This window comes from Garra rufa, chromosome 14 (genome assembly GCF_049309525.1).
Source record: "Garra rufa chromosome 14, GarRuf1.0, whole genome shotgun sequence".
In the NCBI taxonomy this organism is placed as follows: Eukaryota; Metazoa; Chordata; class Actinopteri; order Cypriniformes; family Cyprinidae; genus Garra; species Garra rufa.
Window position 1 is genome coordinate 35,083,031 of NC_133374.1, and position 18,470 is coordinate 35,101,500.

Consider the following 18,470-nt stretch of genomic DNA (forward strand, 5'->3'; position numbering starts at 1 on the left):
CGAGCAAGAGAAACAAGCTAATGTGGTAAATGAATACACTGTAAAAATATCCTGAATTTACAGTAATCAATCAATCAATCAATCAATCAATCAATCAATCAATCAAACAAACAAATTGCTAGAAATTCAACATTAGAAATTTCCAGAAATTCAACATTAGAAATGCAGTGACAATGTTTCAGGTATTAAAGGAAAGGAAAGGAAAGGAAAGGAAAGGAAAGGAAAGGAAAGGAAAGGAAAGGAAAGGAAAGGAAAGGAAAGGAAAGGAAAGGAAAGGAAAGGAAATGCTACTATACCAGACTGCATGTACTGATAACCAACATGATAATACAGGTATTCCTTCAAAAAACAAAACACTGTTTCCTGAGGCAAATCCTTAACAAATAACACGTCACTTCAAAATACCAACAATTAACATTTTTAAATGAATAACACCATATGTGAAATAGTTTAAAATCTATATTTCATCCACTCTTTACAATGAACAGTGGCAAAGGGATGCCCATTTTCCACAAGTTGATATGATTCTTTAGGGTCTTAATAAAAAAATATGTATATACACTGTAAAAAACAACCTATAGAATCTACTCAATAAAATGGGGTAAACTGATGTAACAATTTGCACAGTTTGTTTGGGTAGATTCTATCCTATATATCTGAGTAAAGAATACCTGAATTGATCAGCTAAGACAAACTAAAAAAAGTAGGTAAAGTCTACACAGCAAAAAGCCCAGTATTAAATGAACTCTCCCAATAGTTTGAGTCCATACTCAGAGTATTAAAATGAACACTGAAGCAGTGTTAGAGTTATTGAGGTAATTAAGTTATTCATTGAGTGGTGATTGACCATTATTAAAGACCTGTGTGATGTTAAAAAGCAGAATCGCCAAAAGGAGAAAATCTAATTTTGTAAGTCACCATTATAGTGGTCAGTGTCAGCATTAGTTTAGCTCTTTACCATTAACTTCTTAACATTAGGTTTTGTTTGGGTGCTCTAATTGAGTTATAACGGTCAGACAAACCAGGAGAAATTAGATTATGTGGTGTTGAACATGCTTTGACAAAGTCATAATGTAATGACCAGAATAACTAAGTTATATTTTATGTTAATTAGGCTAGATTAATCAGAGTATTAATTTTCAAGCTTATTTTGACAAAAATATACACATATTTTAGATATAGACACACAGACATCAACAATCAGCATGAGAATCACAACAATGGTAACCATCAAAAACGTATGTTGTAGCCAATCAAAACTCATCCGTGTCTCCCATCATGCATTGCGGCATTAATAAATTATGAGCTGATTATTTCCGTGATGTTTAGAGTTGATCTGTTTCTGAATATGCTGTTTGTCACCATTGTTGAGATTCATATGCTGATTCCTGATGTCTGTGTGTGCCTAAAAGAGCAACTTTTAAATTTTTTTTGATGAGAGGAGCTTGTAAAAAGGCCAATAAAAAAAAACAAACAAGCTTCATTTTGCTGCTGTGAAACCCCAATGCAGTTGTAATAAATATAGAACTGAAAGACTACACTCTAAACGATTCCAGTGGCTCAAATTAAGCTTATTTTAAACCAGAATTATCACCACTGCATGACTTTTGCTCTTTAGCTTGTTTGGCTGGTTTAAAGCTTAATGCTAAAAAGCTACAGGTCAAGAGCCCAACTAATGCTAACACTGACCACTATAATGGTGACATAAAAATTTTGGTGTCTTCAATCATTTTCAATCACCACTCAATGAATCACTTAATTACCTGATTAGCTTTGACACTGCTTCAGTGTTGATTTTAACACTCTGAGTATGGACTCAAATAAACTCCTGGGAGAGTTCATTTAATACTGTGCTTTTTGCTGTGTAGACTTTACCTACTTTTTTTTTGTTTTTCTTAGCTGATAAATTCAGGTATTCTTTACTCAGATATATAGGATAGAATCTACCCAAACAAACTGAGTGCAAATTGTTACATCAGTTTACCTCATTTTATTGAGTAGATTCTATAGGTTGTTTTTTACAGTGTATAGAAATAAACATACTTTGGGAAAAATTTCCTAATGGTTGTGTAAAACAACACCCTTTTTACCTTGTCAAAAACTGCTCTGTTCAGCGAGCCATTTCGGTGCATGTCCCTTTAAATGCTAATGAGTGGGTAATGAGCAGTTTTCTAATACTGTAAACTTTAGCTGTATTTTGCTTTGGAACTTGCTAATTAGCACATTATTAGGAAAGGCCATATACTTACTTTTTTCTGTAGGTGAAGCTGGATTACGAATGATTTGCACAATGACAGAGGCATTTAGGCAGATCGGGGGGTGCATTCCCTTCAAAAACAAAAGTAATCCTTTGTGTCTCAGATGTCAGGCGTAAATGACGACTATGTTAATTATTACATCCAATAACAGAACTGCACAATCACTTAGGAGACATTCTTGTCTGCCCTGCTGCGGCGTCAAAACAATGGCGGACTGTTTACAGCTCATTCACAGGGCGGGTCTACACTAAAATGCCAGTGTCAATCAACAGTTGTAGGAGGGGCCTGGGCCTGTGTGACGTCACACAGCCAAGAATCTGAGAATGGCTTGATCTGAGAAAGGGGTTATGATTTATAGGGATAAAAAAAAAAAAAAAAAAAAACACTGGTTGAGGGTGGTTGTGTACACACATTGCCAACACACATTTACATTCAAACAACATTGAAGTGAATTTTGCATCCGATGACCTCTTTAATATTGTCACCAGGTCAGACTAGAAAATAACATGAAAATATATGTAACTTCTAGAGAAGAAATACATTTGCAAAATTATGTATGCTTTTTATTTAACTCTCCTAACAATGTTAGACAGTGTCATTGAGACTGTTAGTTTGTGAGAAAGTACAGTGCTGAACTGCGCTTGCACATATTGATATTGCCACAGTGAGTGTTGTGAAGTTAACTGATGTTACATCATCCCAGTTCTCCCCTCAATATCATTTGTGTAATAGCAACAGCTAACGTCAGGCCTCTGACAGAAAATACATGAAAGATGTTTCACATTTATCTTAAATGAGTTTAATCATAAATTTTTACATTCGCTTTTGTGTGTGAAACTAATTTGCTAATACAAATTAAAATTAAGTTATTTTGAGACATTAAATGTTTTAAAGGGGTCCTATAATGCTCTTTTACAAAGTCTTTATTTTGTTTTGGGGGTGCACTAGAACATGCTCTCATGCTTGGTGGTTCGAAAAACGCATTACTTTTCACATAATTTACGTTATTAAAATAGTTTTCTCCCCAGACTGGCACAAATGGCTCAGTTAGTTCCAGGTCCGCCTTCCGAAAAACGGACTTTGGTTAAAGAAAAATGCTTTGGTTAAAAATTCTCAGTAGTGTAAAAAAAAAAAAAAAATAGTGCAAAATATCAGCTCATTTTATCGCATGGGCCTTTTAAATGCAAATTAGCTCTGCTCGCCCCGCCCCTCTCTGCTGAGGGATTACCAGCTGTAATGTTTACTTTAGCCGCATTTAGCCGCGTTTATCGGCGAAGCTTGCCAACAAGCACATTATTAAAAAAAGGCCATTTGCAAAGATGCATAAAACCCCTTATACTTACTTCTGCTGTGGGTGAAGCTGCATCGCGAATGATTAACATGAACATAGATGCATATGTATATTTTCTTTTAAAAACGAAAGTAACGTTGTCCTCTGCCTCTTAAGCAGCTCATATGTTACTGCTATGTTCATTATTATATCGAACAACAGAACACCTCAATCGCTCAATTAGAGTCTTCCTCTGTACCTGAGTCGACACAAATGGCAATTGTATTCGGACTGTTTCAGCTCGGTGAGGGCGGGTCTAAGGTAAGGTGCTCATGTCAATCATTTGTGTTTCGTCACAACGACAAGAAGCTGCGAATGACCTGATTTTAAAAAGGAGATATTACTTTTAAAGATTAAAAAAATACCACTGGGTGGATTTTTATGATTGTGGGGTGGTTGTGTACACAAACTGCCAACATACATTAATGTTCAAACAACATGTAAAAGTTAGTTTTGCATCCGATGACCCCTTTAATATAACTCTGATTGCAAAGTTAGAAAGAAGGAAGTCATATACACCTAGGATGCATGAAGGGTGAGTAAATACACTACAGTAGTGTTGGTCCAATTGTCAGCCTGCGAGATCGCCGATACATGATATTATCATTATTGTGCTAATTTATTTAATTATTTATATGCCTGAAGCCAGCTTCAGTATAAGGCTAGTGAAGCTATCTACACTGTATGATGAATACATCTCTTACCACACACTGCACACGGATTTGAATGATATTCTAATTAACCGCATTGTGACATCATAACATCCGGAAAACAAACGCTGTAGTCCAAATGAGCCGTTTGTTGTAGTTCTTGAAAAGGGATTTTTAAAAAACTAAATATCTTCCTTTGGAGTGGACTTTGAGATTTGTAACTTTGTAGATGTTTTTCATGGCCAAACATACGAACCACACACTGACAATTCAGTGAAAAAGCATAATATGACCCCTTGAAGCATATGTAATTTATCACCTTTGAATTATTTAATGATTTTCATAATTAACTTGGATGATTTCTTTTGACCTTGACAGATAAGCTATTATTGTATGGAAAGATTGTGTTGTATAAATATTATTTAAAAATTACGTATGTGTTGCATAGAAAAAAATAACCATATTCCACTGGCAGGTGAAGTGAATAACACTGATTATCTCTTCATCACGGCACCTGTTAGTGGGTGGGATATATTAGGCAGCAAGTGAACATTTTGTCCTCAAAGTTGATGTGTTAGAAGCAGGAAAAATATGCAAGCGTAAGGATTTGAGTGAGGGCCAAATCGTGACGCTAGAAGACTGGGTCAGAGGATCTCCAAAACTGCAACTTATGTGGGGTGCTCCCAGTCTTCAGTGGTCAGTATCTATCAAAAGTGATCCAAGGAAGGAACAGTGGTGAATCGTGGGCCAGGGTCATGGGCTCATTTATGCACATTGATGCATGTGGGTAGTGAAGGCTGGCCCATGTGGTCTGATCCAACAGACAAGCTGTAGCTCAAATTGCTCAAGAAGTTAATGCTGGTTTTGATGGAAAGATGTCAGAATACACAGTGCATCGCAGTTTGTTGCATATAAGGCTGCATTGCCAAGATTTGAAAGCACCAACATAGGGCACGTGAGCATTCGAACTGGACCACGGAGCAATAGAAGAAGGTGGCCTGGTCTGATGAATCACATTTTCTTTTAAATCACATGGATGGCTGGGTGCATGTGCTTCGCTTACCTGGGGAACACATGGCACCTAAGCACATGGCTACCTAAGCATTGTTGCACAACCTTTCATAGAAACGGTAGTCCCTGGTGGCTGTGGCCTTTTAGCAGGATACTGCAGCCTGCCACAAAGCAAAAATGGTTCAGAAATGGTTTGAAGAGCACAACAACGAGTTTGAGGTATTGACTTGGCCTCCAAATTCCCCAGATCTCACTCCAGTCGAGCAACTGTGCTGAACAAACAAGTCATATCCATGGGGGCCACACCTAACAATTTACAGGATTTAAAAGGGTTATCGGATGCAAAACTCACTTTTACATGTTGTTTGAGCATTAATGTGTGTTGGCAGTTTGTGCACACAACCACCCTACAATGATAAAAATCCACCCAGTGTTTTTTTTTTTTAATCTTTATAAGTAATATCTCCTTTTTTAAATTCAGGTCATTCTCAGCTTCTTGTCTCTGTGACGAGACAACGACAGAGGCTGCTCCCTCACCGAGGGAGAACACCGAGCTCACCAACTAAAACAGTCTGACTTCTATTGCCATTGTGTCGACTCAGGTGCAGGGGAAGACAAAAATGTCTCCGATGGAGCTATTGAGGTGTTGTTGGATGTACTAATGAGCATAGCAGTCGTCATTTACTCCCGTCATTTACTTTCCTTTTTGAAAGGAAAGCGGCAATCCCGATCTACATATGTGTCTATGTTCGTGCGAATCATTCGTGATGCAGCTTCACCCACAGCAGAAGTGAGTATAAGGGTTTTTTATGCATCTTTGCAAATGGTCTTTCTTAATAATGTGCTTAACGCACCTACATGCGGCTAAAGTAAACATTACAGCTCATCATCCCATGGCAGAAAAGGGCAGGGCGAGCAGAGCTCATTTGCATTTAAAGGAACGTGCAATAGAATGAGTAACTTTGGTTATATAATAACCACAGTATATTATAGACTTTTCATTAAGACCCTAAAGAATCATATGGACTTGTGGAAAATGGGCATCCGATGACCCCTTTTAAAGGATCTGCTGCTAACATCTTGGTGCCAGATATCACAGCACACCTTCAGGGGTCTAGTGAAGTCCATGCCTCAATGGGTCAGGGTTGTTTTGGTGGCAAAAGGGGGACCAACACAATATTAGGAAGGTGATCATAATGCTATGCCTGATTGGTATGTAGATAGATATATAGACAGAAAGATACTGTAAATGGGTAGATTTGTTAATCACAACTTTATAAATGTTTTGTGTATGTCTTCAGTGAATGACAATAACAAGTCATGGTCATGTTTTTGAACTATTGAGAGCTCTGATAAGCCTCTAAGAAGATCTAGGCAATTTTGACACTACATTTATGGACATTACTTATGTCTGTGCTGAGCAATCTGTATTTGCATGGATTTGTAAACGGTGCATTAGTGATGATACAGCCAGCGGATAACTTTACATGTTGTTATATTTGGTTCTCTACACACGCCTCATGTCTTTATCGCCCCTATTGTTTAAGGTAACAAAAGCGATCATATGGCGTTGCTCTAGACGGATCTATTCCTGGCTAATGGGCAGTGTAGTGAAAGGGGAACCTGATCCTCTGCATGATGTCTAGAAGTCAGTGGGCTGACATTCGGCCGCCGATAGACTGGTGTGTGTTTGGTTGTAAGGGAACACTAGGCCTCAGTGGAGTTGTCAAAACAAAGGGGCCGCTCTCACCAGGACTGACTTACCGACTGTCAACTTGTGTATGTGTACATTGAAAAGGTTGATTATGACAGAGGAGTGGAATATTGTGATGTGTGTGATAGTAGCCCACAATTCTTTACTATATGATCCAACACAACATCTGAAATCTGGACATCATTTGATTTTAATACAGCTTGAGCGACTAGGGATCTGGATTTGGTGAATTTTAAGTTCAGAACCTGTTTTGAATAAGAAATTGACACATAATAAGCTTAATGTTTCTAAAATAATTATAAAATGTGCCCTAAACAAAAGTTTAGGGTTTATGTAATCTTGCAGAAAGATTGGGTTTATGTAATCTTGCAGTTCACAGTATATGTATTGTTTACATCCCTAAACACTATCATTAATATGAAAATGTGTTACACTGAAAGTAAGTGTAATATCTGGTCAATGTCATACTGACTAACTATCATGGACAAGTTGCCAAAATGTTAAAATGAATATTCAATGTTATTTTTTTTTAAACAGTGGATTTAGCTTTTGACGCAGCCAACTTGAGTTCGAACAGTTTTATTTCCTTGTTACCCGTTGCATATCTACAGAGATCTGCACATAATATGCAGAAAAATATATATAGTATACCATGGCCACAAATTAAAAATGAGTTCAAACAACTTATTAATTTGTTTGCATGACTTATTAATAGATATAATATATAGCATCTAATGGGGCAAATAGAATCAAACTATTTACACTTACAGTGCATAGAAAAGGCTATATGCACTTGTTGCACTCGTCATTGCTTGTATAGTGATTGAATGTTACTATTATGTATATTGAGGATATATTGTACCCTGATTCATGACATAACAACAGCAGTCAGTGGTTCATGCTCTGTATTGAGTTTCACACAGTAAGTGATCTAGATGTCCTTGTCATAAAAGTTCTTTACATAAACCCAGCTGTTTTCTTCACTGTATCCTACAGAGGGGGAAAATAATTCAAGCCATATCTGGTATAAATTGATTAAACTGGATTTTCCCCCCTAGCTATTTATATAAATAAATTAATTTGATATATGTGTGATGTGATGCTGTAATTTCCACTGAATAAACAAACACATTCTAAATTAGGGTTGTATTTGAACAGTTTGTTTTAATTCAGTTTGGATGTTTAAAGAGTTCAGTGGAGATTGACAAGCCTTCAGTACAAGTTCTTTTGGGAAGTACAAAATATAACAGTGTTACAGGGCAGGGGTGTCTAAATGCATGTTAATGGCAGGTATAAAAGAGTGCCAATATTACATCAACTAAGACCAGACTGAGTTTTTATTTTCACTGTACTTTGATCTTTGCATCTTTTTTCTTTTCTTTTTAAATAATTAATTTTTTTTAATATTATTATTATTATTATTATTAGTCTTTTTTTGTATTTATGTGTACACTTTAAGCCTTACTACCACAAAAAAAAGGAAAGAAAAGGCAATGAAGCTCTTTCTAATTTCTATTTCCTCCAGTCAGCTAAGTCCATGATTTACTTGGCTCATATTTTTCTTTTTTTATTGCAACACTTCTCATGTTCCTGTGTTTTTGTATTCATTATTTGTCATTATCTGGATAAATCTGATGATCTCCAACATGCATATGACCATAAAAGAAATCCCTTGTAAAGGTGTTGAGAACACAATGCATACATCCTTCTGTAATACTGAATGGTGACATAGTTGCAATAGTGTTGTAGTGTTGCATAACACAATTAAAGTCAAAACAACAAAATGGGTTTTATATGCATCTGAAAAACGTTTTCTTAACAGCTGAGTTTAGAGAATTGGTATCACGAACAAGAGATCCTCTTTGTCATGGAGATTTTATATTACAGGTGTGTTGCTAATAGAAGGTTGCAGAGGTAAGGTTATAGGGTAAGTGTACCATATGCAGGATACATTGTTTTTCAGTCATGTATACATGCTTTTATCAGTCTGCTAGGATTTTTTTTCCCCCCTTAAATTAAAAATTTGCCCTGCACTTTCTGTTCAAAATTATGCTGTGACATTTCCACAATTAGAAAGGGTTTGATTTTTCAAACATAATTTAATAGAGTTTTATTTAGTCATTATGATCATGTTTACACTTCTCTAACAAAGTTGTTCAACTACTTTAATTGTTATAAACAAAAAAAGCGTTTTTTTAAATGTCAAGAATACTAAATATATAAAACGTCGTGTAATCAAATAAATATGAACATATGCAATATGGCTCAACGACCAGAGACGATTTTCTTTCACAACATACCCCGCTAATCCAAGAAATCTTTATCAATTTGTTATTTCCTAATGATAGTCAGAACTTCGTATACTCATTTGAATAAAAAGGTAAGTTATAATTTTTTTTTTTTTCCCAGAAGCGAAAGACTGCACATTTAAAATGTGTCTATTTGATAAAAGTTTATTATGTGGACTCGGAATGCTCCTCAAACCTAATACACATGGACTGTGCACGATAAAAGTACACTTTGGTTAAGAAGTTAAATTTTAATAAACCTGGAAATGCTTGGAAAATGTCTTTGACACATTGCTAACGTGGATTCGCGAGGTAACAGCGCGCGGGACTTTTTTCGTCTTTCATACTAAGTGCGCACCTGAAATAGGTGTGTCCTCCACATCCTTCAGCCTTCAGAGGAGTGTCTCGGCTCCTTTAAGGCAGTGAGCAGTGAGCCGGGCTGTGGAGGCAGGGGAGAGAGAGAGGGTTATTCTCTAATGCTCTGAGGCAGAGAGGGTTAGCAGCACACGAACCAATGCGATTAAAGCGCCACGCAGGAGGAAGATGCGCCTGCTTGCAGCCTGCTGGACGGCGAGAGGTGCTCAAGAAGATGGTCTGACTCTGGGATCTCACCTTTGTTCCTGCCGCTTCAGCTTCTCCGGACTTTCTTTCCATTCCCATTTCTGATTAAACATCTATGATTTATTCTCCCCTGTTTAGTTCTTTTTCTTCCCTTTTTTTCAAAAATACTTGGTTCCCCTTGGTTTAAATGACACACTTGAACGGCACCGTTGCTTTTGCTTTCAAAGTTTTCTTTCTCCTCCGCATCACCACCTGCTCTGTTGAAAGACGCTCCTGAATCAGCATCGCACCTGCAACCAGCATCCCCCCTGAAGCACAGCAGCATCCGGAGAGCATCCGAGCTTTAACCAAGACAATCACACTAGAACATCCGCACATCCTTCATGCGCAACGACCGGGCGCAAAAGCGCACACATAATACGCACGGTGGAGATCCGCTCAAGTCACTGGCACAGGAAATCTGGACTGGCTTTTGTTTTAACCTTACCGTTGGCATTCTGAGTGGGGGATCAGGAAAAAGCAGTGGACAAAGTGTGCGGAGTGAAAAGAGGAAAATCTAGCTTGGGGATTGAACGCAGCGGGGCATGTGGATATTGGCATTTCTCTTTCTCCAGAGCATCCTGAATGGTTAGTCTTGATTTTCTTTTCCCTCCTATAATTTCAAACTTCATTTACTCTCATCAGGACATTCTGGAAAGGGTGTAGTGTATGCAAATTAATTTCAACAATTTTAATGGTGTCGCGGGTGGTCACCTAGGCTGGGAGACTTTCCCACCTCTAATCATTTATAAAATCACCTTATTAGTCACATTATGGCCTTGATGATGCCAGCACTATATAAGCACTGCGTACTGCAAAAGCTCCATGTAATGATTCCTGTGCACACACAGGGGCCTCCGGCAGGTATTGCACAGGTTTCTTGTCGGTTGTTTTACGCATGGGGAGATGTTAATGAATGTGACCTCTTGTTTATCACACTGAGTGTTGTGGAAGCTACTCATCCATGCGCTTTTCGTTTTCAACGTTGCATATCCTATTTTAAAGCTCTTATTTTTTTTTTCTTTTTACCCACAATGACTGACGTATTTAATATTGGTTATGCGCGTGCTGCGCCCTCCCCCATCCGTATAACTGTTTTAAATCAACTTAGTTTAATTTAATTTAATTATGGACGGCAAGAATTTGTTTCATTTGCAAGGGCTTTATTTATTTAAGGGGGTTTTAAATAAACTGAGGCGTTGTATTTAATTGATTTATTGTATAAGCACAATCATTTGATGGCAGATAATTAACACTGTGGATATTTAAACATTTAAGATGAGCACGTCAAATGAAGTTATTACAAACAGTTATTTTTGTAACATATCCCTGTTGTGCACTTGAGCCTCACAGTGGGTGGATAGCTTTGGAAAAAAAAATGTAAGGAAAAAAAAAGAATAGTAATTTCCTTTATATATGATTTAATCATTTTCATTAAATGATAAAATATCTGTATTTACAAAATGTATTATATTGTCACTTAGTCTTTAAAAACAGATTTGGTGCTTGTTTTAAATAGCTTTCTGACAATACTTTCTAAATCACATATCAAATGTGAGACTTTTTTTTATTATGAAGCATATACAAATTAATCAGTGATGTAAAAATCCTTATGAAAAAATAAAAAAGGTCCATAAGACAAATGCAGGGCAGTAGCTGAAAAATACTACACAACGCCTTAATAGCTGTGTGTGTGTGTACTTAAGGGACTGCGCCTGCGTGGATGCATGTGTGTGCAGCGAGAAATTTAAAGCCGTCTTTATATTTTATAAGGCCAATTGTGCCTTAAGCATTGTTTTCCTATCTTTCTAAACCTTTTTTTGAATACTACACCTTCGCACTAGTGTAAAAAGGTGTGATTCGGCTAAGCTGGAAAGATGGCCAGTAGGTGCAAACATGGAAGGGTGTGTACGTAAGGAGGGAGCCATGGAGGGAAAAAACAGAATGAAGCGAGATGGGAAAATAGACTTATCTCTTCGAAAATTGCAGACAGACAGACATTGTCGAGGGAAGGTTAATGCATGATGCAAAGAAAGGAACAGAGACTCGTGCTTAGGAAAAAAACAAAAAAAAAAAAACGGTTTGAGGATTTGATGTAAAATGGCTATTGGGCAAACGCTGGCACGAGTCCTCAATGTGAAGCTTTGAATGGCAGTCATTTTGAAGCGGTGAGGATGTTACGAAAGCTCTCCCTCAGAAAACAACTGAAATAATCCTCCTCTTCAGAGGAGGGAGATAAATACACCCCTACTCTTGCTGTTTGAGCTCGAAACGCAAAGCACTCAGAGGCATTTCGCTCTTCGGGCAAATATGAAATAAAAAATATTGAGATGTATTTTGTAATAACTTTGAATTGAAATTGCGCCACCCTGCCTTAGCTGAAACTCATAAAAGAGCAGTAAGAACTCATCAGTCACCATCGCCCAACAGAGCAGACAGTGAAATGAGACGCTCACTAGCTTTCCTGCTCTTGCTGGATGTGCTTTGGCTATTTTTATTTCTCATCAGCACCTATCTGATGAGTGTGCAGCGTGCAGTCTTTAAAAATCGAATTCTTCATTTTAAATGAGCTGTTGACATCCTAATATGCTAATTTATTAATTGTGGAAAAGTTATGCATGTAAGTATCTAAGTAAGATTTATTCAGGGTCCTTTTGTATGATCTAAGAATGAACAACCTTCCCCTTACAAGTGGCCACTTTCTCATCTCAGAAAGCAACTGTATTCTAGAAAATTCGAGCCTCTAGTCTGGAAGGTTTATCACATGCTGCTTGGCCTATCACTATGGAAACATCTATTATTAGAGCCATAGTCGCGTATCAAATAAGGCCGTGTGAATGAATGACCCCTGATGTACAATAAAAGGGCATAGATTGATAAGGTGTCTTATTGGTTTGAATGCAGTTTGCTTAGTATGTATCTACGGTTATTTAGCAATCATCACAACACATCATTTTCCTAGCAGGACTTAATTTCAATCATTTGGGATTTTTAAAAATATTTGTTAACATTTGTACAAGTATCGCTTTTTTTCTTCTCTTTACTTTAACAAAAGAACTGTTGCATGTGCACGACAGCCATGTTGTGCAAAGAATTTCTATGTTGCTGTTAGCTATTGAAGTGTTATAGACGGTTCTAACTGAATACCAGCAGCTAAGGAAATGTTTAGCACTTTGATTTACAGCAAAACAGATTTGAGTACAAGCAAACACAGTGAATAAAAAAGCTGATTGGGATAAAGAATGTAACAGCCTCAGATCTGTTACTCGAAAATTATAATCCGTCACTTGTTGTCCACAAAAACACACGCAGGCACATGCAGGCACAACGGATTATAATCTCAGCCGTCTAAATCCTGTATTAAAACATGCTGTTGTTATTGGGGATTATATAGTCCTGACTATATAACTGTTAAACTAACAGAATTATAACTAATCAGAATGACATGAGTCAGAATAATGACTTTATTTCAAGTTTAACTGGGATTTCTAAGGAGAAATGCTAAGAATGATTTGAGTAAATTTGGCTGTGTGGAACTGTGTTTGGTGGGAGTTAATCTATTGGGGGCAATTAAGGCAGTTTGCTGATTAGAGGCCCATCTGTTCAAGTTTGTTAGACAGTCCTGTAAGACCTGTGCCCTGCAATCCTCTGTTACCTATTTAAAGATTCTGAGTTAGCGTCCTTAACATCTCGCCCAAATATACACATCATCATATCATTTATATTTATTTATTTTTAAACTCATTTTCTTCAGTTGTTTACTAATGCGGTTCATGCATCAGATGCTTCTGCTTCTGTGGTCTAACGGGATATTTTCATCAAGACGAGACTTTGAATGAGTCAAACCACCCACTGACTTTAATGTTAGCCACTGATTTCACCGGTTGTCTGAATAATATTAGATTACACCGTTTTATGTATTTACTTAAGAGCTGTAGACTTTTTTTCATCACTTTATAGGGTGAATGAAGGATTGTAATTTGAAGTGTTGTTGAAGTGAATTCAATTCCACCACTAAACGCAATAGGACAACTCTTTTAAAATAAGCTGTATTGCTAAAATGGACACAATTTGTTGAGTGAGAAAGTGCCAAAGTCTATTCTTCAGAGGACAAACATGTTTGGAGGTCATTTTGAGGACAAGATGGAATAATAGTAGTCCTGTCACATTATAATACCAGTTTTGTTCATTAGGCATGAACTGTTGTTTAATTTACTAGAAATTAATTGATTACTTATTTTTTGCATAATAAATTATTATTATTTGCATGCATTGCATGCATGATTTATATAGCTAAAACTATAGTTTGTTTCAAATGAATGCACATTTAAGAAAACCACAATCTTGAAAAATAAAGATTCTTTATTGGCATCAATGGTTCCATGAAGAACCTTGAACATCCATGAAACCTTTCAAATGCAGAAAAGGTTCTTTCGATTTTTTAAATGTTCTGCAAAATGGTTCTATTGAGAACTGCTCACTGAAAGGTTCTTTGGGGAATTAAAAATGGTTCTTCTATAGCATCACTGCAGAAACACCCTTTTGGAAGCTTTATTTTAAAGAGTGAATCAAGGTTTATTATTATTATTTAAATTATTCAGATACAAATTATTCAGTACATTTACCGGTGGCTGCAAAAAAGTCACCTAGAACCCTACAGTCTAAACATCAAGTATTTTCTTGCTTTTACAGTGAAAAATAACAATGATTTCTTAAAAAAAAGATCTAAAAAATCTAAAAAAAAAATCTAATTTTTCTGTTTTTATCAAAACCTATTTTAGCTTACACTCTCTTATTTATTTATTTATTTATTTTATTTTTTTTATTTTTTTTTAGAAATAAATGCAATATAAATCATAAAATTGTAAGGGTATTATTATTTTTCTGTCACAAAAAATGTTTCATTTTTCTAATGGACAAGGATTATGCAAAAAATTATAATAATAATAATATTAATAATAATAAAATCCTACTTTTTAATATGCATCAACCGAATGAATCTGTGTGTCATCAATGCCTTCTGTATAATGGCATCATACGACTTTTATCTCTAGTATGCATCTCTCTGTTCATGTGCTTTCTTTGCACCCCTGTCTTGTTATTTTTAAAATGAGACCCAGAGAGAGGTATGTAGGCTGAGGTATCTCTGACCTAGGTGGGAGAAAGTGACAGGGTGACAAATGACCAGAGCTTGCTTTCTCAACATTGTGATATATTTTTAAACATGGCATAGACTGTAAGATGTAAGACCAAGTTGGTGGTTGGTATTTTTAGCTGCCCCCTTTCAGAGCACTGTCACTTTTGCCAGATGTCTGCTATTCGTTGTATGTGCCAATATGTATGTGTGATACAGGATGTGCACATGCATTTGACCCAGCCATGATACTGTCTTGATCTTATTCACATATTCACATTCGACATAATTCATGTTGCATTCTCTTTAGAGAATGAAAATACACCTGCCACCAGCCATATCAAGCACATCAGTATTAGCAAGACAAGACCAGGACCAAGATTTTATTATTAAAATGGTATGGGATCTCTTTCAAACAGTGTAAGACGCTTTCAGTTTTTAAATCATTTGAATTCATTTATTTGATGACAGTTTTTATGGAAAGTGCATATTGTTATTGCATATTTATTATACCTTTTTATGTCACATAATTATTTTTTCTTAGTTTGCATGATGGATAGACGTTTTTTTTTAAATAATTTAATGCACCTTTCGGCATGATTTCCCTGTTAAATCACTGCGTTCGAAACACATTACTGTCCTTCAGTTCATAACAGCTGTCTCAGCTCCAGAAAGCATGAAGATGTTGCTTTTTGATGTGTGTTTTAGCAGTTAAATGTCTCATTAGAGCGGCAGTTGCCTGAGGTTTATTATGTGTTGCTCTCTCTCCTCTATCAGCTGTTCCCCACAAGTGATTATGCTAATTGCTGTTTGATCAGATGATTAAATTATAATTCGATTAATCCAGGGTACTAAATGCTCTGAATATATTTGTGTCTGCTCGGTTGGCTGGCTGGCTGGTTGTGTGGAGCAGCAGTCTCCTGTCACCTTGCTAGCACACATGAAGGAAAAAAAAAAAAAGAAAGACAGAAAAAAACGTGACAACCTGAAATGGGAAGAGAAACACTCTGCAGAGAAGAGGGCTGGGGAGGGGTGCACTGTGTCCTTCCTTTCAGAAAACACTACAGTGCTGTAGCCTACAGATGGACATGTGCCATTCTGATACTAGAACAAAAGGAAAACACACACACGTACACATCTATTTAGGAAAGACTGTCATAAAATAGCCAGATCCTATTAAAAAAAGAAATACTATTTTGCGTTTCTTCTTAATATTGTTTGCATTGTCACATTATTTATGTAATAATATTCATAATTTGGATTAATATAATGCTGTGATATTACAATTGTTATAATATTGTAATACATCAATAATACGATTGTATCAGTATTTAATTTTAGTTTTAGGTTGATTTTAATATTTTTTCAATTAAAAATAGTTGTTATTGGACATTGCTGCATTACAGTGATGCGATTGTTTGTTTGTTTGTTTGTTTATTTAATGATAATGCAAATTTGTGTGAAATTGTGCTTAATTCTGAAGAAAACATTTTACAATAAGTTTCCATTAACTGTAGATAAATAACTGTAAATAACACTTTAAAATAAGATGTCATTTGTTATTATTAGTTAACAAACATTAAAGAACAATGAACAATACATTTATTATACTATTTACCTTTTCTTTGTTAATGGTATTTAATAAAAATACAGTCGTTCAATGTTTGTTCATGTTCACAGTGCATTAACTACTTAACTTGTGAATTTAATGCATTAGTAAATGCTGAAATTAAAATGAACTAAAATTAATAAATGTATTGTTTATTCTTAGTTCATATTAGCTAATGTAATTAACTAATGGCTCTTACTGTAAATTAACTAACAATGCAATACAATGCATTGTTACAGTGTTGTTTAATCTTTATCTAAAAAAACAACTATTTATTGTTAGTCTAGTCGGCACAGATCCATTAACTAACATTATTACGTGCAATTTTTCATTTTAATAATGTAGTAGTAAATGTTGAAATCAACAATTAATGCTTAATAAATTAATAAATGCTTTTAAAAAAAGTACTGTTAGTTTAACTAATGCAGTTAACTAATTTTAGCAAAAGGAACCTTATTGAAAAAGTGTTACCCTTTTTTATATTTCTTTAATAGTAAAAAGCTTAACACTAATTAAAATAGGGGTGGGAAAAAAATCGATATTGCAATATATTGTTGTGCTCTCTGTCGCAATAAATAATCGATACACTAACGGCCAATATCGATATTTTATTACAACACAAAATGATTAATTTACCCGTTGTCAGTGTCACTGTCACTACCCAATATCTACCATTCTGTTTGCTGGGGGCGCTGTTCGAGTAAATAGGGGTAAAGTGGCGGAAGCAGCAGCCAGTGAAGAACACAAGTTAACTAATGCTGCTTTCCAGGCAGGTTTTTTAACTGGTAAATCACCACTTCAAACCACGACTCACGACTTTTTAGCGTTCCAGGCAAGTCACGCCAAACTGCCTGGGCACATTTATGAATTACTATTATTTTTTATATTATTATTAATTTGATTGCAACGTTATATTGTCCTAAGCTCTATTTTTCCACCGTGTGCCACTTGCATAAACACCGCACGCTGACATTGTTGTTTCGCGGGCTATGTCACATCAGAACTCGTAACTGGGAGTACATCGATCTAGTACGAGTTCACGAGTGGGAAGTCATGGGTTTGACTGCCGTTCCAGTGCACTTTCACTGGTAGAAGGTCGGAAAAACACGGGTTGCCTGGAACGCGGCATAACAACAACAGAGAAGAAGCGCAGAAAAAAGAGAAGCGAGAAGAATGGCGGAAAATAATGAAAAACAAATCAAAGACCCACCCGCTAGTTGAGCATGCTGATCAGTTAGTGTTCCTCAAGAGGAATATGCCTTGATGTGTCCACTGTCCAGGTTAACATAAAGCACTCTACAGTAACTTACTACTGACGTTTCAGTATCATGGTTTACACATGTTAATTAATGTTCATATTGTTTTTTAATGTTCATGCACTTTTATCTGTGTAGCTGTACAGTGTTTACATTTAAGACCAGGAGGCAGTGAGTTATTATGAAAATGCATAAGATTTCCTTATTATGGGTATTTTTTTCTTTTTCAGTCACATATATCGTGATATATCGTTGATGAAATTTCTTCCAATATATTGAATATCGTAGATATCGCGAATCGTGATATTATCATTATCGTGGGCCACATATCGCCACAGAATTGAATCGTGAGTTACCTGTATCGTCCCACCCCTAAATTAAAATAAGTTTATGACATACCATGGCTCTGACGAAATCAAAGCCTTTAAACGATTAAAAAGATATTTTCTGTATTAAAGCCATTTTCATCAGTGCAGTGCTTATTTGTAAATTTACATTGCAAAGCAGGCTAATGTTGCAAGGTTAACATTCCCATGGTTGCTTGTCACCAATTACCCTAATAATTTTTAAGTCATTATTGATTGCTACAACATATTAGCTATATTCAGAATACCATACTA

At 36.0% G+C, this 18,470-nt stretch overlaps 1 protein-coding gene across 1 annotated transcript in view; it reads left to right on the forward strand.

The window, feature by feature from the left end:
* Positions 1–9,773: 9,773 nt before the first annotated feature.
* Positions 9,774–18,470, forward strand: part of dscamb (Down syndrome cell adhesion molecule b) — a 182,337-nt gene continuing 173,640 nt past the window's right edge. Inside the window, exon 1 of the mRNA XM_073817585.1 lies at positions 9,774–10,439. Within this exon, the coding sequence (XP_073673686.1) occupies positions 10,397–10,439 (43 nt within the window). The 5' untranslated portion in view covers positions 9,774–10,396. The remainder of the gene's footprint in view (positions 10,440–18,470) is intronic.